Source organism: Colossoma macropomum, unplaced genomic scaffold (genome assembly GCF_904425465.1).
Source record: "Colossoma macropomum unplaced genomic scaffold, Colossoma_macropomum, whole genome shotgun sequence".
Classification (NCBI taxonomy): domain Eukaryota; kingdom Metazoa; phylum Chordata; class Actinopteri; order Characiformes; family Serrasalmidae; genus Colossoma; species Colossoma macropomum.
This window is the reverse complement of record NW_023494794.1, coordinates 11483936-11509599: the sequence shown is the minus strand read 5'-3', so window position 1 is coordinate 11509599 and position 25664 is coordinate 11483936. Positions and strand designations below refer to the sequence as shown.

The 25664-nt window shown below is 40.0% G+C and overlaps 1 protein-coding gene across 1 annotated transcript in view; it reads left to right on the top strand.

Annotated features, from left to right (window-relative positions):
* The window catches only part of msna (moesin a), a 56951-nt gene extending 33181 nt beyond the window's left edge, over positions 1-23770 (top strand). Inside the window, exons 3-14 of the mRNA XM_036580161.1 lie at positions 839-934; positions 2966-3088; positions 4633-4784; positions 5321-5404; positions 7483-7629; positions 11575-11671; positions 11822-11985; positions 15286-15416; positions 15602-15762; positions 17251-17343; positions 22477-22707; positions 23269-23770. Coding sequence (XP_036436054.1) covers positions 839-934; positions 2966-3088; positions 4633-4784; positions 5321-5404; positions 7483-7629; positions 11575-11671; positions 11822-11985; positions 15286-15416; positions 15602-15762; positions 17251-17343; positions 22477-22707; positions 23269-23433 — 1644 coding nt within the window. The 3' untranslated portion in view covers positions 23434-23770. The remainder of the gene's footprint in view (positions 1-838; positions 935-2965; positions 3089-4632; positions 4785-5320; positions 5405-7482; positions 7630-11574; positions 11672-11821; positions 11986-15285; positions 15417-15601; positions 15763-17250; positions 17344-22476; positions 22708-23268) is intronic.
* The last annotated feature ends 1894 nt before the right edge of the window (positions 23771-25664 follow it).

The following is a 25664-nucleotide window of genomic DNA, read 5'->3' as shown; positions in this document are numbered from 1 at the left end:
ATGAGTTAAACGGATCTGTGGTCAGTCTTCAGTGTTTTTAGTCTGCGTTTGGCAGGTCAACAAATTGGCTCATTCGGAAATTCCTGCAATTACACTTCCATCCCTCCGGCTATCAGAACCCCCACACAGCACATTTACCGCGTCATCACTGTGAGTGTGTGTGTGTGTGTGTGCGTGCGTGTGTGTGTGTGCGTGCGTGCGTGTGTGTGTGTGTGTGTGTGTGTGTGTGTGTGTGTGTGTGTGTGTGTGTGTGTGTCAGAGCTCGGCCTTCAGTTCGTGACCCTGTTTAACTTGGGGAAAAATCCACCTCTACAGTAATGCTAATTTCTGCCAGCTCCTTGTTCTAATTTTCCCGTTCCTCCTTAAATTATGCCTGAGGGACCAGAATGTAACTGCTGGACCATTTAAGGTGGAACAGGAAAATTCGAAGAAGAACTTCAGCTTCACGACGTTTTTAGTGTTTCAGTTTCTCGTTGCAGATTAAACGTATCAGGAAACCAGCTGGAGTGATTATAAACACAAATCAGTCCATTCGTCTCCAAATTATCGATGTTCGTCTTAAATCTCTCTTTGTCGCTAGGCGAGACTGTTGTCTGCGTTGCTATGGTGACCAGCAGTCTGCTCTGATCTTCAGGGTTAAAGGGTGAATTACTGTAAAAGAGGATTACTGTATTTTTAATTCTGCTGTGGAGTCGAAACAGGGCAGTAAAAGAGCTGCACGTGGCTCCGGAGCGGCTGGTCTGGTTCTAATTAAAAACATTTTTTTAATTAAAGAGTTTGACGTGTAAACACCGCGTTGTGTTTGTGCTCATGGTGCCGCGTGTCTGTCTGTCTGCAGGTGGTGAAGACGATCGGGCTGAGGGAGGTCTGGTTTTTCGGACTGCAGTATCAGGACACCAAGGGCTTCCCCACCTGGCTCAAACTCAACAAGAAGGTGAGAGCTAACGCACTAGCACGCCAGCTGCCATACGGTATGATGCGCTGTACCGTTCCACTCACAGGTTCTAAACGTTCTCCCTCTTTCTCTCTGAGTGGAGCTGACACAACGGAAACTGGAACACCAATAAACTGTGATCTGCACTGAGACAGAGAGAGAGAGAGAGAGAGAGAGACAGAGAGAGAGAGAGAGAGAGAGAGAGAACGTGTGTGTGTTAGCATATTTGTAATTTCATCATGCAAAGGGTTCTTTGAGTGTTTACGATTCTATATAGAACTTCTTTACTAAAGAAGCCTTGAAGAACCCTAATTTTTCAGTGTGTACTATAAATACCCGACACCTCTTTACATATTCATACTCGTCAGTATATCTATATTCATATTAATGTTAATAAGCAGAGATGGACCGATCAGTGTTATTGGGGTTAATACCGATCGCCTTTCAGCACGATCGTCCGAGGACCGGCCCCCGTAGGTTCTACTGCACACTTGGAGAGGGAGGGGTATTCTTTAGGTTGCAGTCTGCAGCCTCACCACTAGGTGTCACTTAAGCCTTACACATTGCACCTTTAAAACACCGACTCTGTCTTCTTATTCATATTGAATAAAAAGGGCTTTTATTAAAGGCTCATCAACAGAAAAAACTATATTTTTGAGAGGTGCAGAAACAGTAATACGTGTGCGTTTCTCCTCTAACGATGAAGCAAAAATGAATGAAACAGCTTCGGCGTGGACGACAACATCGTGTAACGAAATCTGATCTGACAGATCACTCAGTCTGGTCATCAGAGGCCTGAAGCACACTCGCTCCCACGCCACCACACAGCGGTTTCACATATACATGTTGTTGCCATTCCACATGAAGAATTCGCACACAATACAGAATATAATGACATAACACAGCACTAAACATTTACAGAGCCGTGCATTTCTGCACACAGTAATGCTGAAAAAAGAGGTTTAAAGCTCTCAGTGACCTACAGCTCTGTGTTCACGTGGACGAGAGGCTAAAACCCAGAGAAATACCTAAAAACCCCCGAGCTGGACTGGGTGCGTCAGCGTACAAGCGGCCCTGATAACCGCGTAGGTCAGCTGAGCAGTTCAGACCGAGTTGCAGACTGCAGCTCAGGGCTGGGCGATTCATTTATTAGTGTATTTTCAATGATGATTTTGGCTTCCAGTCATTATGGAAACAAGACAATCGAGATAAATGATTATTGTGCCGCATTCCGTTCCGCAGTGATGCTCTCGCTTTGTCTTGTGTTATAAACCTTTACAGCAGTGCGCTTTCGTCCAAACTTATTTACTGTTTATTATATATATATATAAAAATATATTAATTATTTAGTATCTACTATTAATTCAGTACCAAATATGAATTATTCAGTATCTACTATAAATTATTGTCTTGTGTTATAAAGATTTCCTTCACAGCGGCACACTGCTCCAAGCTTATGTATTTATTTTTATTTAATATTTATATCTATATCCGCCCAATGGCAGCTGGGATAGGCTCCAGCTCCCCACCGCGACCCAGAAGGATAAGCGGTTTAGATGATGTATGTATGTATTTATATCTATATTTTAGTAATGGGGTGTGGAAGTGCCCTACAATATATTCGCTCTTATTTATTTTTATTTATTATATATTCAGTTAATGCATGATGTCTCCAAAGTTAATATCATGTTTAATAATCGTGATATCAATATTTATCAACCTGTCCGCTGAACTAAATCACAGTCATTAAACATCATTAAGCTCACTAATTGATGAATTGTTCAGTGTTATCGATAATGTCGATTAGCTGTTGCGGCCCTAATCGGCTTGTGATCGATCATCTTTGGAATCTTTTACCTTTGATTAATCAATACCCCCAGCTGACGCGTGTTTAGTGAGGTGAAAACGTCTGAAATCGTCACAGTCCTGAAGGTGCGCTGAGGGAAGGTGTTCAGACAGACGGTCCAGAGAGCGACAGACGGAGATGGAGGAGAGACGAAGCCCTAAGCTGTGTTTTTCTCTGTTTCCTAGGTGACGGCGCAGGACGTGCGTAAGGAGAGTCCCCTGCTGTTCAAGTTCAGAGCGAAGTTCTACCCCGAGGACGTGTCTGAGGAGCTGATTCAGGAGGCCACACAGAGACTCTTCTTCCTGCAGGTGTGTAGATGCAGCGAAATGAAGAAAACGCTGATCTATTACTGCTTCATCACTGTGATAATGGACTGGGGCTGGGGTGAAGGTTCTGCTCCCCCTGGTGGCTTCAGATAGATCTACACTGCCTGATCAACAGCATTTATAAATAAGTAGATTCTACATCACATGTTAATCCATCACTCGCATGACTGTTAGTGTCACAGTGGACACTAAACGTGTAGTAATTACTGAGTGATTAATAGCGGCTCATGGAAGTTATTATTCTAAGATTTCATCTGTGTTTATAAGCATTCTGTTTAATCCCTTAAACTGCAGGCGTATTAATTAATTATTAATTAAAGTACCTGTTACTCTGTATCTGCTATCAATTATTCAGTATCTACTGTAGATTATTCAGTATATGCTACAAATTATTCAGTGTCTACAATGAACTACTTAGTAAGTACTATGAAATATCAAGTACTATAAATTATTCAGTTATCTACTATGAATTAGTCAGTAGTTGCTATTCTTAAATATCTATAAAAATATTTAGTATCTACTATGAATTATTTAGAAACTACTAATAAATATTCAGTGTATATTAATAAAAATGTATCAGAGTATGAATTATTTGGTAACTACTAATAAATATTCAGTGTCTGTTAATAAAATTGTATATACAATTAATTATTCAGTAACTACTAATAAATATTAAGTATATACTATGACTTGTTTAGTATGTGCTATGAATTATTCAGTATCTGCTATGAATTATTCAGTAACCACTATGAATTATTCAGTAACAACTATGAATTATTCAGTATCTACTATCTATGAATTATTCAGTATCTACTATGAATTAGTCAGTAGTTGCTATTCTTAAATATCTATAAAAATATTTAGTATCTACTATGAATTATTCAGTATCTACTATGAATTATTCAGTATCTACTATGAATTATTCAGTATCTACTATGAATTAGTCAGTAGTTGCTATTCTTAAATATCTATAAAATATTCAGTATCTACTATGTATCTACTATGAATGTATCTACTGATAGTCAGTAGTGCTATCTAAATATCTACTATGATTTTCAGTATCTACTATGATATCATACTATAAATAGTATCTACAGTAGTCATGCTTAAAATCTATATTTGTACTACTAGATTCAAATAAATATTCAGTGTCTATTAATAAAAAAATGTATATACAATTAATTATTCAGTAACTACTAATAAATATTAAGCATATACTATGACTTAATTAGTTTGAATTCTTCAGTATCTACTATGAATTAGTCAGTAACCACTATGAATTATTTATGTACTATGAATTATTCATTATCAACTGTGAAATATTCAGTACATCCTATGAATTATTAGTATTTTCTATGAATTATTGAGTAACTACTAATAATCATTTCGTTACTATGAATTATTCAGTAACAACTATACATTATTTAGTATCTACTATGAATTGTTCTGTACAGAAAGTATCCTAGTGCACTTTCAGGCAGCGTTGTGTGTGTTTGTGAGTGAACGTGTATCTGTGCGTGTTCCAGGTGAAGGAGGCGATCCTGAATGATGATATTTACTGTCCTCCTGAGACTGCAGTGTTATTGGCCTCCTACGCTGTTCAGGCCAAATACGCTGATTACAACAAAGACGCCCACACACCTGGATACCTGTCCAACGACAAGCTGCTGCCTCAGAGGTCAGTCTGAGTGTCAGAGCTGCAGGTTTATTGATTGTTGTGATGATTTCATTGTTCACCAACCTTCGAGACTAGTTTCTTTATTTTCATGACTCAGAGCTTTAACATTTTCCAACATACAGTAATCATTTTAATATGTTTCAGGCCGGCCTTTAACTCATTAATGTGCATATCTGAGCTTGCCTTTTTAAAAAAATGAGTTTTTATCACCTAATTTATCACTAAATTTAGTCTGTTGGTCACATGGGCGCTGATTTTTAACAAAATAATCGCAAATCCTAATTTGATTGTGAATAAAAGTATGAAAATGTACATTTACATACCAACATACCTAAAAGTTTTAAGCATTTGAACTTTATCCTATAAAAAATTAGCTGTTAGACGTGAACAGGTTAACCATGTCTCATCAGGGCTCTCCTGAGCGTTTGTACTTTATTGCAAGGCATCTTGCACTTACAATGAAATCAAAATAAGATCGTTTGTCCATTTCCTGCAGCCCCAGAGTTCATGTGTGTAACACTGTGTTGTGTTTGCAGAGTTCTGGAGCAGCACAAGCTGAATAAGGAGCAGTGGGAGGAGAGGATTCAGGTGTGGCACGAGGAGCACAAGGGCATGCTCAGGTACAAACACATACACACATCAACATACTCAGTATCAGGGCTGGACGGAGACAAGGCAGGTTTATTTACAGAGCACCTTTAACACACTGCGGTCATTCAAAGTGCCTTGCAATTGAGAAAATACCAACACAAAGTTCTACAAAGAAAATTCAAATGAAAATGTAAAAAGATGATTATTAAAATGATTATCACAGTAGATTTTAAAACAGAAGAATTATTAAAGGTTGAGTAATCAGATAATGGGGAAACTCCTGGTCTACATGAGTCAGACAGTAATCAGATTTCTGCTTTACAACCAGCCAATAAACTCACAGAAGAAGTCGAGACGTAAACGTAACGTAAAACTCAAACTTGCTGCGGCTTTTTGTTAAACATCACATCACTTTACCTGAAAATATAAACACACATCATCTAGAAGACGAAGAATACTTAAATCTTTTATTTCGTCAAGTGTGTATTTGGTTTCAGCGTCGCACCAAAAGTGTTTTGCTGCGTCTCGCGGCGACGCTGCTCGCTTATTTCCGATACCGCTGTCTGTTTTCACACATGCTCAGACTGAGAAATGCGAAAGAAATCAGAGTAAGAGTTTACAGCACTGCGAAATCTGATTACTGAGCTAAAATCCAGAGTCTTTATCAGATTTCTTAATCGGATTTCTAGATCTTGATTATGATCAGATTATTGAGCGCATGTAAACACACTTACTGATTAAACTGGGCTGAAAGCTGCTCTAACAGGAACGTTTTCAGGCCAGATTTAAAGTGTCCAGTTTCGGGGCTCTTCTAATGCTCTGTGTTAACTGGGTCCATTTAAGAGCAGCACAGTATCTAAACGCTGCTCCTCCATGTTTAGTCTTCAGGACTGACTGACCAGTTCCTAATGATCTGAGAGTTCTGCTCGGCTCATGTCGCTGCAGCAGATCAGATAAATACGCTGCTCCTGCACCATTAAGACATTTATAGAGCAGTAACAGCTCCTTAAAGTCTGATCTGGAACAGACTGGTATCCAGTGTGAGGATTTAAGGCAAAGAACGAAACTTCTGTATTTGAGTGAAAGCAGATATTTAAGCAGTGTTCACGTTATAGCAGCAAAAAATGTGCACCGCTTTGTTCGGTGGTGAGATTCGGCTACTCCAGGGCTCAAGGCAACGGACCACTCATCATAGAATTAAAACAAATATGCCAGAAAAACTCAAATTTGCTGGGAGCAGGAAAAAAAAATCATTTTTTTTTTCAAATATGAATTGTAACTACATCCTACTCCTAGTCAGTGCTTATAAGCAATTCCTCCATCACTATTAACACTAATAAAGATACTAATAATCAACATTAGTAGTATTATTATTTTTAGGAGTAGTAGTAATAATAATAATACTAATAAGCTTCATTTATATAGCACCTCTCATACTTTAGAAATGCAGCTCAATACAAAGTAAAAGCATGAGAGAAAAAAAATAAAATAAGTAAAATAAATAATATGCAAAAAATAAAAGCAATAAGAGAAGAGGATATATTAATAATATTTAAATAAAAATTCAAATGTACAAGATAAAATCGTAAATAAAAATCCAATAAAAATATGATTAACAAGAAAGTAAAAGTAATATCCCAGTAAAAAAACAAGGGCAAAAATAGTTCAATGCCAAAGTTAAATAATATGTTTTTAGCTATTTTTTTTTTAAATCAGTGACAAATGTTTATTGGTAATTTGTTCCATATAAACAGCTCTTTTTAATTTTCATACGTGGAAAATGGAGAAGCAGCACTAGATGATCATGAGCTCGATTTGGAACAACATCCATCAGCATTCAGAGATGTGTGAAGGTGTTAAAGCATTAAGAGACTTAAAAACTAGCAGTAAAATTTTAAGGTGGGTTCTGAAGGAAGCGGGTAGCCAGTGGGGCGATGCTAAAACTGCTCCTATATGATCTTGTTTGCTGGTCTGTAGTATAAACCCATAAAGTGTTTAATAAATATTTAATTTAATATTTATGAGACTCTTGTTGCTCCCTCTGAGCGTGCTGAATGCAGATTTATTCTGTGAAAGTTTACCTGGTTTGTTTGTGTCTGTGTTTCAGAGAGGACTCCATGATGGAGTATCTGAAGATCGCTCAGGATCTGGAGATGTATGGAGTGAACTACTTCAGCATTAAGAATAAGAAAGGAACCGAGCTGTGGCTGGGCGTGGACGCTCTGGGCCTCAACATCTACGAACAGAACGACAAGTATGAACTCCGTTCTCGCTCTTTAGCACCTTCATATCTTCATAAACTCTCCATTAAAGGCTCCTCATATAACATGATCCTCATATGTTTCATATCAAAATGCTCCGTTTTCTTCATCACTACTTTCCAAAACCGCTGCAGCAGCTTCACCAGCTGTAAACTCTCTGCAGGCCATTTCACATGAGTCTCCAATGTGGACTGAATGAAGAATGAAGGGTTTCCGGCGTGATGGTCAGTCCTTAGTGATTTCCTGAGTGTCCATTGGTCAGTTTCACACAGAATGTAGACGGACACACGAATCCAGCAGTTCCACACAGTGAGAGGCAGATGACGTGTATCTCAGCCCCTCTTCATAGGCTCATAACTCCGGATGTGAGTCTCGTAGGATCTCGTGATTAGATGGAATGGAAAGGGCGACTCTACAGATTCAGGAAATGATTGAAGTGGATTTCGGTGCTGGATCATCATAAAGATACAGACACAGATATAGATAACGGAGAATTTGATGCTCATGGACCCCAGAGAGTTATTTGCCTGAACCTTAGCAGCTCCTGTGTGGAGCGGTCCACCGCAGAGCGCATGCATTCCTGAAACGGAGAGCATCACACACTTAATGTCAGTTTGTCTCAGAATTCCTCGTCTTGTTGTCGTGAGGCGCTCGGACTAGACGACAGAGCAAAGATAGAGAATTACACACATAACGAGTTCGGGCTACGAATAAGAACTCAAACTCCCAGATCTCCTCAGATCACACAACACAGAGCTGAACTCACTTGACCTGTTTGTGCTTTTATGCACAGCGAAAGCTCAAACTGCGGATGAATCTGTGGTGAGAAGTGCTGATTCAGTGAGAGCTGGAGAAACATTTCACTACAAACTGGCAGCTGAGCTGAACTATAGGATTTGCTTTGACGACTGGATCAACATTATTATCATGATATCGACTCTTATTTGCCTCTGTTTTACACTCAGCTCCTCTGTCTCTGCTCTGCTGGTCAGTCGTCTCTTCGCCTGTTTCTCTGTTCTTCCAGCTCCCTGATTGGCTGTTATTTGAATCTTTCACTGAGTTCGTCTCTGACCGTCTCTCACTGCAGGACTCGAGAACGTTTTGAGAAATATGACGCGTTCGATAATATCGGAGAACCTCTGATCACCTCAGAGTTCGATCGGAGGACCAAAGATTCACTCGTGTCTGCTCTCGCGCCGTCAGTCACTTCCGATCAAGCGCCCGATCTGGAAAATGACTTCAGATTGTAGAAATTTGTCGCAAGGGGTGAATTAGGGCTAAAACCGGGCAAAAACACGTGTAGTGACCCGGCTTTACGCAGATACCAAGAACAAAAGGAAAGACGCTACAACACGGTTCTACTCCAGGTTTATAGCCAGACTAAACAATTACTCAGACACATTGTGTTTGTTATGCTCAAACGCCTTAAAGAATGTGTTTGCATGGCTCACTGATGAGCTCTAGCAGTTAATCTGCCGAAGGCGAGCGCGTTACGCTCCTCACAGTCGCCTCCTCCTCTTCTGCCGTAAGTGGACGCTTGTGTAAAGTAGGTGTGACGCACATCCAAGCGTCGGGTCGAAGTTGGTGAAACAAAAGGAACTGAGACTGGTCCAGGGGTCACATTAGGGGCCACATTACACTCAGTCCAATGTCAAGAGGGTCAGAGTTTATTAGGCCAATGACACGTCAACATAAATGGGTTTATCATCGTTTAAGGTACAGATGAACAAACTGAGCGAACAAATATCACCCACAAAACAGACCAGACAGTCGGGCTAAAGTTAGTCAGTGCAGCATTAGACAGCTGAGGATGTCTCGGATTTCACATGAGGTCTTTTAGCAGATCTCGGAGAACGCAGAGAGAATGCACAAATACGAAGGAGTTCATGTTAATCTTAGTCTGAGCTTTCAGCAGCTTCAGCAGCTCAGATAAGGAAAGCTAAAATGTATTTCAGGATATTTTGTCATTTTAACCAAATATATTTGAACATACTTTCATTTTAAAATGTATGAGGAAATATTACTCATAAAAATGTCCCATACAAAAATAAACGTATGTAAATATGTTTATCAAATCCATTTGAAAATGTATGAAAACAGCTGAAGTCCTGTCTGATGCTCTGTTTACTGTCTGATACCTTTAGAAATGAGTTTGTATTCCAGTATCTTCATTTTAAATCTGATCAAATGAGCCTTTAACAGGACAGAAGCGAGTGTTGTAGTATTGATACTCTGTGAAAATGCAGTTATGATCTGATATCTGGTTTATCTGAAGTACATTGTGTGTGAGAGTCTGACTGCAGACGTACCTGGTTAATGTGAAGTCAGTGCTGTTCACTCAGCTCATGTGTATTTAGTTCCGTCTGTAAGCTTTGATTAAAATACATACGACTGAAAAAATGACAAATACAAATAAATGCATTTAAAAATATATTTAACAATCATCAGGAATGTCTCTTGTGACGAATTTGTTGCCGCTGCTGTTCTCACTGCAGGAGTTTTTTATTCACTTATTGGAAGAAGTACTGCTTAGAGACAGTTGCTAGGCAGGGACCTGATTGAGCATTGTGTCAATCATTCTTCTGCAAGTTGTAGATAATAGTCCACACCCTTGACATCCCGGATCTACAAGTTCAGAGCAGAGAGCGATAGCAGTGCTTGTGTGCTGATAAAGTTGTTTATGGGTGGATTTTAACCTTGTGGGTTCCACAAACTCACCCGCACGTCAAATTCGTTTTCTCTATATCTGTGTCTGTATCTTTATGATGATGTGGCACAGAAATCCAGTTCAAACACTTCCTGAATCTGTAGAGTCGCCCTTTCCATTCCATCTTATCTCGAGATCATACGAGACGCACATCCGGAGTTATGAGCCTATGAAGAGGGGCTGAGATACACGTCATCTGCCTCTCACCGTGTGGAGCTGGAGGATTCGTGTGTCCGTCTACATTCTGTGCTAAACTGACAAATGGACACTCAGGAAGTCACTAAGGACTGACCATCACGCCGGAAACCCTTCATTCTTCATCCAGTCCACATCGGAGACTCGTGTGAAACGGCGCTCAGAGAGTTTACAGCTGCTGAAGCTGCTGCAGCAGTTGTGGAAAGTAGTGATGAAGATAACGGAGCCGTCTTCTAAAACTGTAGCCTTTACCCTTGTCTAGATCACTGTACTGGTTCTAGCACACTTATGTTGAAGCAAATCATTCGTGCAGCAATACTATGAAGCAGTATTCCGTTAGAAAGCTTGAACTCTCAGGATTCGATTCCTGCAAACCGTTTTATGATCCGTTATTCACAGCAGTTACGAACGTCTCATTTGCACCAAATGAGCAAACGCTAGCAAATCTGTGTGTCCTCACCTTCAAAGCCTCGCCGCCTCCACAGAGACACCATAATCCAAAACATGTGGTCTGATAACACGGCAAGAGTCAGAGATGAGTTTAGAGATATATGAGTCAGGCGGAAATAAACTCCTCCATTCTAAACTCTGTTACTCTGTGTGAGTATTTCGTACAGTTATTCTGAAATTAGTAGGAAACCTGAGAGTGTTACCTTTCAAATGGGACCAAGATCATGTCTGCAGCCCAAAGTATGCGGGAACAGCGCCCCCTTTTACTTTGGGTATGCTGTTTCAGGCTTAAATGGGGCCACAGTTAACAGGTTAAATATGTAATACACGTACAGTTTCTTAATATATAGAAATTTTCTCATATATATATATATATAGTTTCTTTATAGGCCTAAATGATCAGATGATCAGGGCAAAGAACATGTAGACCTTCTGTAAGCCTTTGCATTGTTATATTTAAACAAATAGAAAATAAAGCAGTATTTAATGACTAAGCACAGCTGTGTAAGTAGTAGCTTTAGCTTCATATACATATTTTCATGCCAGATGAGAAATATCAATGTTTTTTCTCCTGTGTCGTGTTCAGGATGACGCCGAAGATCGGCTTCCCCTGGAGCGAGATCAGAAACATCTCCTTCAACGACAAGAAGTTCGTCATCAAGCCCATCGATAAGAAAGCGCCGGTAGGTAACGTTCACCTCAAGTAAACTCAGTGCACTATATTGTTTAGTCAGCCCAAAGAAAGTGTCATGAAAGTCGACAAACTGCAGACTTTCTTAATTTCTCTCCCTCTTTATGGGCAACAAACGTAAACAAACATTACCGCATTGCAGGACTTTGTGTTCTACGCTCCTCGCCTGCGCATTAATAAGCGTATCCTGGCTCTGTGTATGGGCAACCACGAGCTCTACATGCGCCGCAGAAAACCAGACACCATCGAGGTTCAGCAGATGAAGGCCCAGGCCAAGGAGGAGAAGAACCACAAGAAGATGGAGAGGTGAGAGAGATCATTAAAAAATAAACCATCATATATTTCAGCTCAATTTTGTTTTGCAAAAAAAAAAAAATAATAATAAAATGCCAATAGTTCAGAACTGCAAGCAGATTTTGTGCACTGTACGGCTGAATACAGTGTCACCAATGTGAAACTCTTTTCTTATGAAGCACTAAAAGCTATTTGGCTGCTACTGGCGCCCGCTTGTGGAGGATTCATAGCCTGCAAAATGTGAGAGAGTTCCAGTTTTAAAAAACAGTGAATTACCTGAAAAGCTTTGTCTATTAGTGTTTGCAGTCAGGCTTCAAATATTGATCAATGTGTAATTTTTTCTAAATATAGACCTATAAATAATGAATCAACATACATTTCATTCCCTAAAAAGCTCAAGCTTTTTACCATACAGAGAGGCATTTTACACGCAGCACTGAGAGAATAATCATCATGTTTGACGCATTTTTACGGGCTGGTAGTTCAGGATAGAGCCGCTTTGAATTGTGCATGTGGGTGTTTTGTAACTGGTTGTTTATCTGAGTGAAGTACAGCATAATTAAGATAAATTTGCCAGTGGCTGACTGAAATATGGAATTAATAGAGGTAAATCTACTAGTTGCAGAGTTAAATATGGCATTAACTGGGGTAAATACGGTATAATTGAGGTAAATCTGCCAGCGACTGAGTAAAATACGGCATTAACTGGGCATTAACTGCGGTAAATCTGCCGGTGGCTGAGGGAAATAACCTTTTGTAAACTATTCATGGGCTTCAAGTGATTTAAATCTTTAGAGCTACTTAAAGGAACAGGCACTTAAGCCTCACATTGCTCATTGCTCCAGTGCAAAACTTGGAACACCAACCATAGTGGGTAAAAATTCTGATGGGTACATTCCCAAGCCCTGCACTTGACCAATTAGCATAGTGCTGATTGCATACTTACTTCATTATATGCTTTATAGATAAAGTGTGTCATACAATGTCAGAAACCACATAATCAATTCTGTGAGAGAATCAATTCTGCACAACTCCACACAGTGTGAGACACGTATGTGATTCAGGAAAGCAGTGCTAATTGGTGCAGAATAAACCTCCATTACTTGTAAGCTGCATTAGCCTCATTGCTCCAGTGCTGAAAACTCATAAAACAAAAATTTAAACACCAAACATAGTGGGTAAAAACTCTTATTGGACAGTTTTCCCTGGCTATTTGAAGATTTTATCAAAGACGTAATAATGAAATACTGAAAGTAATAGAAAAATGAAAAGATTAGTCCCTCTGAAGGCCTAGAAGGCCCTGAGAGTTCCTCTACTGCTAATACAGGGCACGCTACATACCCAGCTAGCTTATGCAGCCTGTAGAGTAGCCTGTATTGTACTGGATTCAGTCATTTTGACTCCAGATGTCTGGAATCAAGGCTGAGTTCGCCAATAACAGTGTAATTGTTTACAGCCAAACATCACGATGCGCAGCACCCGCACAGCTGTCTGTGAAGGCAGAGTGATGTTTTGTTTTGAGCGTGTGTGTGAAAGGCTGATATATGGTTCGCTGCATGTTTATATTTGCTATTGTTTCACGGCTGGACGTTTCACAATGCCTGGAAGAGCTCGCGCCCTTTCAAACGCACACATATATCATCGCTGTCAGAATCAAGATCTCCTAAACTTCACAGGAGAGGGAGAAAACCCTCTCAGCTCTGAATGGGAGTCAGTGGAACAGGATTTTCTTTTCAAGTCATTTTGGAGCATTTATAGTGCAGCTTAACACACTGAATAGAGGAGCTGGCATTCTCAAATTCTGTTAAAAATAATAACACACACACACACACATATATATATATATATATATATATATATATACACAGATATTTTTATTTAATATTTTAAGAAGTATGTGAATAAAGAGTGAATAAAATAATAAATAATTTGATCTGCACTTTTGAAATATGATGAATTCTGGATATTATTTTAGTCATTTTAGAATCATCCACAGCCCTGTTCATTATTATGGACACATCTGAAATTTCTGCATTTTTATTGACGGCTTTCTACTAATTATTTGAAAGCTATTTATATGTATAATAATATAATATAATTTTTAAGTAGATCTGACGAGCCACTTTTTACAGTATATATATATATGTGTGTGTGTGTGTGTGTGTGTGTGTGTGTGTGTGTGTGTATAATTTTCTTACATATGTAACTTTGGCAATATATGTTGTTGGAATGGGCTTTACACATACAAGAAATATCGGTAACACCTTCTATGAATGTCACCTTTGTAAGCATCTATAAAACACATTCATAATGTTATAATGCATTCATAAGGCATTATAAACATGGCTATAAATATTTATAAAAATGCATTACACATTATAGCCATGCTTATTATGTGTTATGAATTTTTAACATAATACATTATAAGTACTGATCATAACAAATTATAAGAGCTCATAAGTCGTATTTGTCCGCTCTAAGTAAAGTGAAGTGTACTGTACTAAAGCCTCCTCCAGTGTTCAGAGTGAGGCTTCAAGTTGAAGTATTTACTGAAGGATTTACTGAAACACTAAAACATTCACAGTAAAGCACATTACAGGCTTCAAATGTCAGAGTTTAAACTAGAGCTGCCATCAGTGTTTTACCCAATGTGGGAAAGGTAATGTTCACCACCGTTAGCTTGGTATTTGTCTTTACGCTCTCCAAGCTGGGACTGACTTCTTTGGCACTGACAGTATAACATGTTATTAAAACTATTTATAATGCATTATATTAACAATTCATAATGCATAATAAACATGGCTATAAAGTTTAATTCAGTGTAATTCATTTTTATAAATGTTTATAATCATGTTTGTAATGCTGTATGAAGGCAGTTATAAATGTTTTTATAGATGCTTACAAACGTGACATTCATAGAAAGTGTTACCGAAATATCAATGTGAAATTATGATTAATGTCACTTTTATCACTTTAATTAGAGAAATAAAAATGTATTTTCAGTTATACCTCAGCTGTTATTGTAAATAGCTATAATACTGTAATAGATACATGTATAGTTTAGTGCAGAAAAGGTTCTATATAGAACCTTGAACATTCAAACCTTTACTTGATTCAAGGGTTCTTTGGTTCTTCAGACTGATGGATAATGTCCTCTACAAAATAGAAAAGGGTTCTATATAGCAGCAAAAAGGGTTCTGCCTGTTGTAACAATAGCAGAACCCTCTTTGGTGCTATATAGAACGCTTTTCGAAAAGGTTGTATGTACGTTAATATGTACGTATATAAATGCTTATTACTCTCGTTCCACAGGGCAATGCTGGAGAACGAGAAGAAGAAGAGAGAGCAGGCGGAGAAAGAGAAGGAGAAGATCGAGAAGGAGAAGGAGGAGCTGATGGAGAGGCTGAGGCAGATCGAAGAGCAAACCAAGAAAGCACAGCAAGGTCTTCAGTCTCACTGTGTTCACTCCCTCCACTCCCTCCACTGTTCATATATCAGCGCATACGCGCATATCAACGATATCAGCATCATCCCAGAGTTCCCAAACGGTTCCGTTAAGCCCTCTGCGGGGACTGATGTGTATGTTTTTGGGTGTTGATGTAATTTGCGTGTGTGTTTGTGCGTGCAGAGCTGGAGGAGCAGACCCGCAGAGCTCTGGAGCTGGAGCAGGAGAGGAAGAAAGCGCATGAGGAAGCCGAGCGCCTGGAGAAGGAGCGGCGTCAGGCCGAGGAGGCTAAGCTGGCCCTGCTGCAGCAGTCTGAGAACCAGATGAAGAACCAGGAACACCTGGTCCGTTACCACGGCAACACACACACACACACACACACACACACACACACACACACACACACACACACACTTATACAGGCACACCTGAGACTTTACGTGGATTTAGAGGAAGTTCTGTGATGTTTTCCTCTGTTTACATTTAATGTTTACTTTAATATGCATTAGATATAATTACACAGGTCGTTCTCCATTTGGAATGAGAGTTCAGGTGGATGTATTTCTAAAAAAAATAATAAACTAAATAATCTTAATAAGTCCATTTACATCTCCTATTATCATATATGCACAAAGAAGCTTAATTCCAAACATATCTTACAGTCACTGGTGTTGTATGAATACGGTGTAACACCAGTGACGGTGACTCCAGTGACATTCTGGATAAAACTGAGGATTCTGTAAATTGGCTGACTCGTTGGTCGTCACATGACCTTGTGTATTTAAAATCAGTAATAAAACGATAATTTGGCATTATTTTGATAAATTTTAATTACCCAGCCATCAAAGCTCATAACACCGGTGACACATAGAAGTTCTGAGCTGCCTGATAAACAAAATTATTAATAAATTAATGAAATATAGTGAGCGAGTGTGACTCGCCTTCTCATGCCTCGAGACGCTTCCTCTCTGATGAGCCTCGACCCAAAGAAGCAGTTTAATAGAGCTGAAAATACTGTGTTAAAATTCAGAATAAGAGTCCTGATAGCACCAGTGACCAAAATCTCTGAGACAAATGAATTTTATTAAATAAAATACATATTTTTTAAATGTAGTAAAACGTTAATGATGTAAAAAAGTAAACACAAATCTGTTTTATACAAATTCCTGAGTTAAACCTCTTAAAAATACTGTTTTATATTAAAAATGTTGAAAGTTGGTTTAGTGACGAGCTGTTTTATAGATGCAGAGCGGCTATGAAACAGGATAAAGAAAGAAAAATCAGAGAATCATAAGAAAAAAGTCTTATTTAATCTTAGCTCGACTGTTTAATGTACATACTGACTTTTAGAGCTGGACCTGATATTTTCAGCATCTTTTTAAGCCCTGAGAGGTTTGTGACATGGTTTCCCCTCCAAATGGAGAACGACCCATATATATTTAAATAAGCGTTACGTAACACGACGTTGAAGATTATTAATAAGGATTTAAATTCCGAATTTTAATGATCCAACCGTTCCATTTCTGAACTTATCCTGAATGTTATTCAAATTAACCGAAATGTTGCTCACTTTGGCAACAGAAACCCACCCTTAACACTCACCATAGCAACCGAATCCACCCTGAATCTCGCCACAGCGACCGCATCACTTTTTTCACCCTTAACAGTCACAGTAGTGTGCTAGCAACACCCTCTGGGTTGCCGTGGCAACCACGCAACACAACACTCTGGTTTTCCATGGCAACGTCGCAGCCCCAGAAACCACACAGCAGCTCGGCGGGTGTTTGGAAAATGTGGACGCTCTGACGTTTCGGGTCTGTTTGTGTTTTCAGGCGACGGAGCTGGCAGAGCTCACCTCCAAGATCTCTCTGCTCGAGGACGCCAAGAAGAAGAAGGAGGACGAGGCACTGGAGTGGCAGCAGAAGGTGAAGAAAGGAAACATCCTTTCTCTTAAAAACATTCTTTCTTCGTCCGTCTCTGTCTCTTTACGTATTTCTGTGGGGAGATTATTATGGGGCTGAATTAGATTTCAATATTTTAAGATCTTTTTTGGCCAGAAGGCCTGATTTTGGATTAAAAGTTAAGGGAAAAAATGAGCCCAGTAAAAAACACCAGTGCTCAATGGATTATACATCTGTATGTTGCTGTATAGTGAGCTGAAAGGGGAACTCCATCGATTTTCCAAAATTTTCTGCATAATTAACTGGTTCTGATGTAAACAAAGCTGTTCAGAGTGGTTTGGTGTGAAACGCTCCGTTCTAGATAAACTTACCGAGTCAGAATCGTTCACAGTGGTGGTGATAGGAACCAGACGTCCACCTCTAAAAGCTCCCTCACAGATAGTTACTACATGAAATGGTTATGAATTCACTGCCTGATGACTGAGGCATGGTGGAGGGAAACATGCAGGGTGTTATGAGGCAAAATAGTCCCCCAAAGAAAACTTATTGTTTCAGATTTTCCACTATTTTCCCATCATCTACATTCCATATAAACTCAGAAGACCCTGTGTAGGTTCACTGATGGTTCTGGATAGTAAATAAAATGTCTATATTTGTGTTGTAGTCATGGCGACCCCTGGTTCCTATCACCACCATAAAGACATCTGAACCATTTCACACCAAACCACTCTGAATCACTCTGTTTACATCTCACACACTGGATTATACAGAAATTTTCTAAAGTTGGTGGAATTGCCCTTTACACTGTTTCACTATATAATCATATCAAGGTGTCTATTTAAACGGGCAACATTAAAAATGTCCACTTAAGAGACAAACTAGTTCTACAGTATTAATGTATAATGAAATTAAAGCCTTAAGTTGTGAACTCGTACTACGTCCTACAGACTTCAGTATTGAATAAAATAAAGGTTTTGTGTAAAGGGGAACTCCAACCAAAATTTAAAATGTACCTATCACTCCATCTGCTGTAAACCTGCCTACTCGTCTCCCACAGCGGTGACACGGGAGCTTTTAGAGTGTGATGTTCCCCTTTAAAGGACCCCCCCCCCCTTCCAATGATGTATCTTGAAGGTGGGAGGAGCTTTTTAAAACCAGCTAGCTGGCTAATGCAGTGAGAACATATATAGGTGGTAAAACACTCTGTCCTCTACACTCTCTCCCTCTCTCACCCTTCTTAATCTCTCTCTCTCTCCCTCTTTCCCCTCTCTCTTTCCTCTCTCCCCCTTCTCTTTTCTTTTCTCCCTCTCTCTCTCTCTCTCCCCCCTCTTTCCTGTCTCTCTCTCATCGCTCTCTTCCTCTCTCTCCTTCTCTTTCTCTCTCTCCCCTCTCCTCTCTCTTTCCTACCCTCTCTCTCTTTCTCTCTTCCCCTCTCCTCTCTCTCTCTCTGTCTCTCCCCCTTTTTTCCTCTCTCTCTCTCTCTCTCTCTCTTTTCCTTTCTCTCTCTCCCTCTCTCTAACCCCTGTCCTCTCTCTTTCCTCTCTCTCTCTCCCTCTCTCTCACTCTCTCTGTCCCCCCCTCTTTTTTCCTTTCTCTCTCTCTTTTTTTTCCTTTCTCTCTCTCCCTCTCTCTAACCCCTGTCCTCTCGCTTTCCTCTCGCTCTCTCTCTCTCTCTCTCTCCCGTCTCTCCCTCTTTTCCTTTCTCTCTCTCCCTCTCTCTAACCCCTGTCCTCTCGCTTTCCTCTCGCTCTCTGTCTCTCTTGCTTTCCTCTCTCTCTCCCTCTCTTCCCTCTTTTCCTTTCTCTCTCTCCCTTTCTCTAACCCCTGTCCTCTAGCTTTCCTCTCTCTCTCTCTCTCTCTCTCTCTCTCTGTGTGGTCTGTTTATAGAGGTCCAGAGCTGCAGTAGCCTTGGCCTTTCATTCAACCTCCTCCCTTTAACTGGTCTATTTTTTTCCTTTTCTTTTCGCTCGTTTGTTTGGAAGGGCGTGCTCCCTCGCTTGCTCCGCTGGGGAAATCCTGCAGCGCAGCCACTCAGAGAGCAGCCCGGCTCTGCGCTGAGTCTGATACCCGCGTCGGTGTGAATAGAGCTCCATTCAGCGCTTACATAATAGCAGGATTCGGCTCCTGTTCACCACAGACACCATCCCGGGAGAATTCCGCTGTTCCAGCAGCGGCGCTGGGACGTAGGCGGCCTGTTTTCCCCAAAATCGGCCACCGAGGGAGTAAAGACTTCAATACAGTATTGAAAAACAGTAAAAATTAGGGCGTGAATTGTAAAACTGAGGTCAATACACCCCTCAGTTCTTCAGAGCGTCACAGTAGCGAAAATACAGAACACCAGTATCAGATGCTAAATAGACAGAAGAAATAATAATAATGATAATAATAACAATACACTTAATCAGTTCAGCACTTTTCATACACAAAGTAGCTAAAAGAGTTTTTTCAGTCGAACAGTAAAGTAAAAGGACTTTTCCTGAAGTTTTCTCTCTCCACCTTTTACAGTGTGAAATATAGAAATTCAGGCATCAAATTAAACAAAACAGCACAGAGGAGCTGCTCAGCGTTAAAGATTTCTCTGTAAATTTCACTCATTCACTTGGAATTTCATTCTACAGCTTACAACGGCTTTTCAGGGGCAACTTTATTAAATGTTATGACTTTTTTCTCTAAATATTACGATTTTATTCTAAAAAACAACTTTATTCTAGAAATATTACAACTTTTTTTCTCAAAATATAATTTTATACTAAAAATATGTTATTCTCAAAATATTATGATTTTATTCTAAAAAACAACTTTATTCTAGAAATATTACTTTTTTTCTCAGAATATTACAATTTTATACTAAAAGTACAACTTTATTCTCAAAATATTATGATTTTATTATGTAATATTATGTGAATATTATGTAATATTAAAATATTACAATTTTATCCTAAATTACGATTTTAATCTCAAAATATTACGATTTTATTCTAAAAAACTCATTTTATTCTAGCAATATTATGACTTTCTCTCAAAATCAATTATTTTTAGTTTTTTTTAACAGTGACCCTAAAACACCCTCATAACAGTTGGATGGAAGCCTGGCTGCTGATCAAAACCAGGCAGTCTGGTTCACCAGACACGGAAATTATTCATTGTAAAAATTATTCTGAGGAGCTTATGCTACAGACACTCCCACACTAAAACGAATGGGATTTTGTTCTGAAGAGCTTAAAAATTTCAGTAGTTGTGATTTTATATGATTTTTTTGGTTTTTGCTCTTGGAGGACTTTTATTTTATTTTATTTTATTTTTTTCTATGCCAAACCAACCTGTGTAGTATAACTGAAGCTCTGTAGAAACAAGACATGTTTAACACGTTGCATCCCAATGACTGTCATGGTGTAATTCCACATCCGTCCTCTGGATGTCAGTATGTGCATGCAGTCGCATTGCAGTGAATGACCTGTGGGTGCTTTGCTTTGTTCAGCGGTTCTTCAGACTGATGGAGAACGTGCTGTAGATGGGTCTATTAATAAGATTTTCGAAAAGGGTTCTATTAAGTACCAAAAAGGGTTCTTCTAGTGTCTGTTGTCGGTGCTATATAGAACCCTTCTCTAAAACCACCCGTTTCTACATAGAACCATATAAAACACATTCTCATCATCTGAAAAAAACGTTTCCTGATGCAAAGAACCCTTCATTCATGCCAAAGGGCTCTTTGAGTGTTCATGGTTCTATATAGAACATTCAACAAGGGCTCACTTTCGGCACCAAAAAGGGTTCTTCTATTGTCTCAGTGTAGAAGGATTTCTGACCGTGTCGTTGTATTTCCTGTTGTGACTCTGGGCTGTGTGTCCTCTTTAGGCCACCGTAGCGAAGAAGGATTTCTGACCGTGTCCTTGTGTTTCCTGTTTGTGACTCTGGGCTGTGTGTCCTCTTAGGCACCGTAGCGTAGAAGGTTTCTGACGTGTCCCTTGTTGGTTTCCTGTTGTGACTCTGGCTGTGTGTCCTCTTTAGCCACCGTAGCAAGAAGGATTTCTGACCGTGTCGTGTTTTCCTGTTGTGACTCTGGGCTGTGTGTCCTCTTTAGGCCACCGTAGCGTAGAAGGATTTCTGACCGTGTCCTTGTGTTTCCTGTTGTGACTCTGGGCTGTGTGTCCTCTTTAGGCCACCGTAGCGTAGAAGGATTTCTGACCGTGTCGTTGTGTTTCCTGTTGTGACTCTGGGCTGTGTGTCCTCTTTAGGCCACCGTAGCGTAGAAGGATTTCTGACCGTGTCGTTGTATTTCCTGTTGTGACTCTGGGCTGTGTGTCCTCTTTAGGCCACCGTAGCGAAGAAGGATTTCTGACCGTGTCGTTGTGTTTCCTGTTGTGACTCTGGGCTGTGTGTCCTCTTTAGGCCACCGTAGCGTAGAGGGATTTCTGACCGTGTCCTTGTGTTTCCTGTTGTGACTCTGGGCTGTGTGTCCTCTTTAGGCCACCGTAGCGTTGAGGGATTTCTGACCGTGTCGTTGTGTTTCCTGTTGTGACTCTGGGCTGTGTGTCCTCTTTAGGCCACCGTAGCGTAGAAGGATTTCTGACCGTGTCGTTGTATTTCCTGTTGTGACTCTGGGCTGTGTGTCCTCTTTAGGCCACCGTAGCAAAGAAGGATTTCTGACCGTGTCGTTGTGTTTCCTGTTGTGACTCTGGGCTGTGTGTCCTCTTTAGGCCACCGTAGCGTTGAGGGATTTCTGACCGTGTCGTTGTGTTTCCTGTTGTGACTCTGGGCTGTGTGTCCTCTTTAGGCCACCGTAGCGTAGAGGGATTTCTGACCGTGTCCTTGTGTTTCCTGTTGTGACTCTGGGCTGTGTGTCCTCTTTAGGCCACCGTAGCAAAGAAGGATTTCTGACCGTGTCGTTGTGTTTCCTGTGTGACTCTGGGCTGTGTGTCCTCTTTAGGCCACCGTAGCGTAGAGGGATTTCTGACCGTGTCCTTGTGTTTCCTGTTGTGACTCTGGGCTGTGTGTCCTCTTTAGGCCACCGTAGCGTAGAGGGATTTCTGACCGTGTGGTTATGTTTCTTGTTGTGACTCTGGCTGTGTGTCCTCTTTAGGCCACTGTAGCGTAGAGGGATTTCTGACCGTGTGGTTATGTTTCCTGTTGTGACTCTGGGCTGTGTGTCCTCTTTAGGCCACCACGGTCCAGGAGGATCTGGAACGCACCAAGGAGGAGCTGAAGAATAAGGTGATGGCAGCTCACGTTCAGGAGCCGGTTCACGGGGAGAGCGACCACGACGAGAGCGACGAGAGCAGCGCCGAGGCCAGCGCCGAGCTGACCGCTGCCGCAGCCTACAAGGACCGCAGCGAGGAGGAGAGGATGACCGAGGCCGAGAAGAATGAACGAGTGCAGAAACACCTGCTGGTGAGAGAGAGAGAGAGAGAGACATACACACATTATGTACACAAACACAAACGTGTGCACACTTTATTAACTATTTCTCTCTCTCACTCGTTCTCTCTCTCTATCTCTCTCTCTATCTTCCTCTTATTTGTCTTTCTCTCCTTCTTTTTCTCTCCCTCTCTCTATGCTTTTTCCTTCCCTTCTTCGTCTGTCTTTTTTTTCTCTCCCTCATTCATACTCTATCCTCTTTCTCTCTTTCCTCCCTATCTTCTTATCTCTCTTTGTCTTCCTCTGCCTCTTCTCTCTCTCTCTGTTTTCCACTCTCACACCTTGTTCTCTTTTTCTCTTTCTCCCTTATCTCTGTCTCGCTGTATCCTCTTGCTCTCTCTCTTTCTTTTTCTTTCCCTTCCTCCTCTCTTCACTTTCTCTCTCTCTCACTCTTGCTCTCATCTTCTTTCTCTCTTTCCTCTCTCTCTCTGTCTCTCTCCCTCACGCTATCCTTGTTTCTCGCTCCGTCTTTTCTCTCCATGTCTTGTTCTTTCTCTCTCTCTCTCTCTCTCTCTCTCTCTCTCTTTCTTTCAGGCTCTGAGTTCAGAGCTGGCTAACGCTCGGGACGAGACGAAGAAGACCCAGAACGACATCATCCACGCGGAGAACGTGCGGGCGGGTCGGGATAAGTACAAGACTCTGCGGCAGATCCGCTCCGGAAACACCAAACAGCGCATCGACGAGTTCGAGTGCATGTAAAATCGCAAAAAAAATAATAAAAAAAGGGCCAGCAGGGGGCGCCACAGCCTGCCTCTCACCACCAGCCACCACACACCTGCACACAAAACAACAGTACCCACAATCCACTGCTTCAGCAGCACTGCCAGCCGAGAAGAGGCTAGAAATCACGGTGAAAACATGAGAAAACCCCGTTAGAGCTGGACTAGTTTTATCAGAGGGGGCTGTGTTATGTTTGATTGGCTGATTAGTTCAGACTGTAAAACTACACACACTGCAGATTCATACTGGATTAAAATCGCTCCACAATTATTACCGTCAGACTGTAAAACTACACACACTGCAGATTCATACTGGATTAAAATCGCTCCACAATTATTACAGTCAGACTGTAAAACTACACACACTGCAGATTCATACTGGATTAAAATCACTCCACAATTATTACCGTCAGACTGTAAAACTACACACACTGCAGATTCATACTGGATTAAAATCACTCCACAATTATTACCGTCAGACTGTAAAACTACACACACTGCAGATTCATACTGGATTAAAATCACAATTATTACAGTCAGACTGTAAAACTACACACACTGCAGATTCATACTGGATTAAAATCACAATTATTACCGTCAGACTGTAAAACTACACACACTGCAGATTCATACTGGATTAAAATCACAATTATTACTGTCAGACTGTAAAACTACACACACTGCAGATTCATACTGGATTAAAATCACTCCACAATTATTACCGTCAGACTGTAAAACTATACACTGCAGATTCATACTGGATTAAAATCACAATTATTACTGTTAGATTATAGAAACTACCCAGGCTGCAGATTCATACTGGATTAAAATTGTTCCACAATTACTATAAGACTAAAAAATTCACACTGGATATAATCGCTAATCACCTAAATCACAGAAACACCCTGAGTAAGACTAAATCCAGCTCTAATAGGCCTCAAATTGACACACCTTTCAGTGCAGTTCACATACAAAGATTATAGCGGCTACTGTATCTTTATAAGGGAGATTGTTTCTTTTTTTGTTTTTGTTTTTGTTTTTTTGGACCAATAATGTAGCTTTCTTTTATATGCATATAAATATATATCTCTATATATATTTTTGAAACGGTTTTAAGATTAGCTAAGTTGGACTTGTGTAGTTACACTGATTGATGCTTAAATTGTAGTTGAGAAAAAAAAAGCTGGGTCTTGATTTATGTAAATTAATGATGATTTTAAGGATTAATATTCTAATCACGTTGCCACGGCGCCCAGACCGAAGATGGAAAGCAATAACTCGCTTTTAACAGTGCCATTATATAAACTAAGTGCCATTACTGTCACGGTTTGACGTCAGTTTTGATACACATTCACCCAGTGACTTCATGATCACAGTGCAGTGCCAGTGTGACGAAGTGTGAAGGAGACTTTTTTTGGCCTTTCAGCATCAACACAGCACAGTTTAGTGTCTTCTGTGCACTGTGGGCCAAAAGGTGTGGAATTAAGCGCACTTAACTTTAGGAAAAATATCTTATAAATAAGTCAGTGGTGTTTATTACTGCACATACTACTGTTGCACACATTAAGAGCATTGATATGAAGATGCTCTTAAAAATAAATACACTGCAAAAAATGGTATCTTGTCAGTAAAATGATCTTAAATCCAGTCGATATATCTAATATTTTCCGTTTTTAGATGGTTGTGCACTTATTATAAGATTATCTATCTCATTTCCAGAATTTTTTACTGGTTTTAGGTCATTTTAATAAGTAAAATTATCTTAATTTACTGGCAGATAATTTTACTGGTCGTAAGCTCGTTTCTTACAACCAGCAAAATCATCTGCCAATATAGTGAGATAATTTTACTCGATAAAATTGCTCAAAACAAGTATAAAATGTCTAGTAACAAGGAGAAATATTAGATTTATTGACTATATTTAAGATAATTTTACTCGAAAAGATGCCATTTTTTTTTGCAGTGTACAACTTTCAAGTTTATTTTTACAACGTTTTCCAACGTTTTGGCCTGTGGGAAACACTAGACTGTGTACAGAAGCCCCCGAAAGTACGATTTTACACTTTAAACGCCAAATAATATTCGGGCCAGTTATAAATGATGAAGAAAACAGTCACTGAATGTCTGAACTCGGCAACTGCATTATCATAATAATAATAATACACTCTGCCCGTCAAAAGTTTGGGGACACCTTGCCTTAAACTCACTGTG